At 42.2% G+C, this 3,914-nt stretch overlaps 1 protein-coding gene across 1 annotated transcript in view; it reads left to right on the plus strand.

The window, feature by feature from the left end:
• The first annotated feature begins 3,396 nt into the window (after positions 1-3,396).
• Positions 3,397-3,914, plus strand: part of LOC101776824 (protein DWARF 53) — a 5,671-nt gene continuing 5,153 nt past the window's right edge. The window contains exon 1 of the mRNA XM_014805549.2: positions 3,397-3,904. Within this exon, the coding sequence (XP_014661035.1) occupies positions 3,604-3,904 (301 nt within the window). The 5' untranslated portion in view covers positions 3,397-3,603. The remainder of the gene's footprint in view (positions 3,905-3,914) is intronic.

A 3,914-nucleotide genomic window follows, 5' to 3' on the forward strand; every position in this document is an offset into this window, starting at 1 on the left:
TGCATGCATAAACATGCATCCTGCATCCATCTCATTCAGCTGGGATGGGAAAAGAAAGCATCTACACTAAAAATGGCTACTAGTGCCTCTCTACTACAGCATGCATATATTCTAGAGCGACTAGAGGCCGGTTGACTTGAAGCTTCCAATCCAAGATTCTTCATTCCATCAGTTTTTTATTTGCACATCTGTCCCTGCTGCATTCTAGAGCTACTGGAGGCCGGTTGACTTGTATAAATGACAAGTTAATTTGGAAATCTCTAGCAACAATTAATTAATTAATGAGCTAAAGCCTGAAACCAAATAATCTACTTCTCTCAGGTCCAGGATAGATGACAGATCGCCTCAAGAATAACTAGCAGTGTGGAATAAGCTAGCCTGCAGGTTCATTTCAATTGGCTTCTTATGTATATTTGTGACTGAAAATTACATTGAATATATGTAATGTAAGCAAAGAAATAGTGACTCGTCAAAGTCCACAAAGTTTTAGATCGCACTAGCTAAGAGAAAAGGGATGATTTTATGCCTACAAGTGTGAAGGCATATGTCCCTGCTGCTTTGACGCACTCAAGAGAACAGGAAAAAGCTTGGCTAGCTAGAAGGTAGAGGCATTTGTGCGAAAGCTAATCCAGGGCACATCCACCATCAACTACCAAAAGGTAATCTTTTTAATTGTTACCACTTTTTCTGCAACAATATCTGGCATGATGATATGTAAAGCATCCAACTGAAAGGAACAGTGTCGCCACATACGTTATTGTGTGCAGTGTTAGGATTGGCGGAAACCAAAGAATTCAATCTTTCTTATTTCCGACTGCAGCCTACGTTTTTATCCCCGGACTAAACTTTAATTAGTCACTATCACATCGAATGTTTAGGTACTCATTAGGAGTATTAAATATGGACTATTTACAAAACCCATTGCACAGATGAAGGTTAAATGGCGAGACGAATCTATTAAGCCTAATTAATTAGTCCATGATTTGACAATATGCTGCTACAGTAACTATTTGCTAATGATAGATTAATTAGGCTTAATAGATTCGTCTCGTTGGTTAGCCTCTATCTGTGCAATTAGTTTTATAATTAACTCAACAATGTGATACGGACTAAACTTTAGCTCTAGAATCTAAAACCCTAAGTTAAATTCTTTCAAAGAAATAAAATTAAGAGAGAGCCGGGTAGGCATGCATGCAGGCATGACAAGAACGGTGCAGCAGGTCATTAGTCACCCTCAGAGGAAAGTAGTGCCAACAACGCAACATATAGACATCATTAACCGAAATGCGCGCGCACACACTGGTACTGGTGTCATTTTCAAAAAAAGAAAAATCCAAATAATTTGACAAGTCATCGATCGGTCAATTAAAAGTGTCGTGAGTGTCTTGCTAGCCTCCCATGAACGTTTGCATTGCATTGCATTGCACTGCCTGGCCGTGGCGAATCGGAGGTCCAGCTCTCGTCCTTGTTCCATGACAGCAACCAAGGGCCAATGCAAACTTCACTTGTTATATGTAGTCGTAGCTGTAGGTTTTTGTACGTATAGGCGAGCAATATATACCAACTCTACTATAATTACCATCTTTTCTGCAATCTTATTAAGGATAATAAAACGTAGCAACAAAATTAAAGGATGAATTTTACTATCGATAAACGTATTTCTTCTATACACGCACATGCACAAATCCATCAAGTGTGCGTCGTTGCAAGTTCTTATTACCTTTGCAAGTGTCCTGAGTCATCACTTTTATTTGGAGTTTTGACCATTTTGTGCCATATATTTCGTAGCCTATTACCGTGTTATTGTTCTTATTATTTCGAGTATATAGTATTTGGTACTGGTCCAGCTCTCTCACTCAAATCTCTTTTGGTTCAAAATTTTGTATATTGATGAAAAACCAAATCAAGACAACAATTTTATATATTATTATGTTCAATATTGGTCTATGGTCTCTAAGTTTTGGCAAAGCATGGAGATCTTTACCAATCTAATACATTTTTTTATGTGTCGGTACTACTACTACTACTACTACTACTAATAATAATAATAATATAGAGCACTTGAATTGTGTGGTGGGGGTCCAAATGTCGCTTTCCATTGCTTTTGGACTGTAAAGCTGTGAATGTGATGTTTATGGTGGAGCACGGATGGATATTGGCCATTTGCTGTTTTGCACCAATAATGCAGGAGTATTCTTGGGTCATTTTTATTCAATTTTGACTAAAAGCATGCAATTCCGTGTGATAGATTTATCAAGTTGTAAAGATCTTTTCCCTTTCCTTTTCTCTTGACGTGTAAGTAAGCGCATGAGAACAGTACAGGTGCTACGTGTATCTCAAGCAACAAAGAGTACATCGGTACTACTAGCTACTAGCTTAGATTTTACTACACCATAATATACATGAAAAGTATGCTGTGGTGATCCTATACATGGCAAGTCATTATTGTATAGAATGGCACCACCATTAATTATATATTGATATGCTATGGGATGATAAAAAAATGATAGTTTTTTTGTTTTGCGGCTATTTTCCGAGGTACTATCCCAAATTGTAGGCTGTTTCAGCATTTCTAAAACTCATAATTTTTACCATGTATATGAACACATGGTGTATCTAGAAAATAAATAGTAAAATCTAGAAATACCAAAACGACGTGCAATCTGGGATGGAGGAGTGAAATTTCATCTTTACTGAAGGATCGCGTTCCGTGGAAAGTGGTTGGTCAAGTGGAGATGCAACAACGGGTTGTGCAGTGGTGGTACATGTCCAAGTCCGATATGATCATTTTTGCATCCTCATCGATCCTCCACTATACTAGGCTCTGCCAAAATAGTATAAGGTTTGTCCTGATCATGTGCTACACTAGAATAACAGATCATGTTGGGGCCCACTATAGATTTAGTCTTATTGGAAGATTAATAATAGCAGTAGTAGGGGGAAGAATGAAGAAGGAAAATGACAAAAAGATGCTTATCCACCAAAAGGGCAGGGCTAGCTGCCTTTCGGACAAAAAGCCAGCCTCTCAGGTTGCCTCACGCTGACTGTACCGTGGGGCCATGGTGGGTGTGATTTGTGTGGTGTACGTGTTGCAGTCGGGGGAGAGGATCTTTCACAGATCTGCTGCTGGCCGCATCACGTCACGTCACTGTAAAAAAAAAAGAAAAGAAAGGAATAGAATCTGCAGCAGTGAGTGCTCTCCACCGAATTTCCCACTCCACTCCACTGCCCGCCCGGAAAGATCTCCACATCTCCCAAAAGCTGCTGCTGCAATTATTGTTACCTAGTTTTTCTTTTCTTTTCTTTTCTTTTATTTTCTTTTTCTGGAGAGAAGGAAAGATAAAAAGAAGAGAAATATATATATATATATATATATATATATGAAGAAGAGAAAGAAACAAGACAGCACCCCCAATTATTATTTGCTTCCTCCCTCCTCCTCCCCCCTGGGCACCTGCCACCGGATGGAAGCAGCTTTTGCGCACCCACCCTCTGCCTTGCCGTTATTTTCCATTTCACTCCTTCCACTTTTACACTTTGCCCCCATGCCCGGTCAAATCTAATTCCACCCAAGTCCCTCCCAGGCGGCGCAGGCAGGCAGCCATGCCGACGCCGGTGCCCGCCGCGCGCCAGTGCCTCTCCCCCGCCGCCGTAGCCGCCCTCGACGCCGCCGTCGCCTCCGCGCGACGCCGCGCCCACGCCCAGACCACGTCCCTCCACCTCATCTCCTCCCTCCTCGCGCCCACCGCCGCCGCACCGCTGCTCCGGGACGCCCTCGCCCGCGCGCGCAGCGCCGCCTACTCCCCGCGCCTCCAGCTCAAGGCGCTCGAGCTCTGCTTCGCCGTCTCCCTCGACCGCCTCCCCTCCTCCTCTTCTTCTTCTTCTTCTTCGGCATCTCCTTCCCAGAAGGAAAA

This window comes from Setaria italica, chromosome VII (genome assembly GCF_000263155.2).
Source record: "Setaria italica strain Yugu1 chromosome VII, Setaria_italica_v2.0, whole genome shotgun sequence".
Taxonomy (NCBI): Eukaryota; Viridiplantae; Streptophyta; class Magnoliopsida; order Poales; family Poaceae; genus Setaria; species Setaria italica.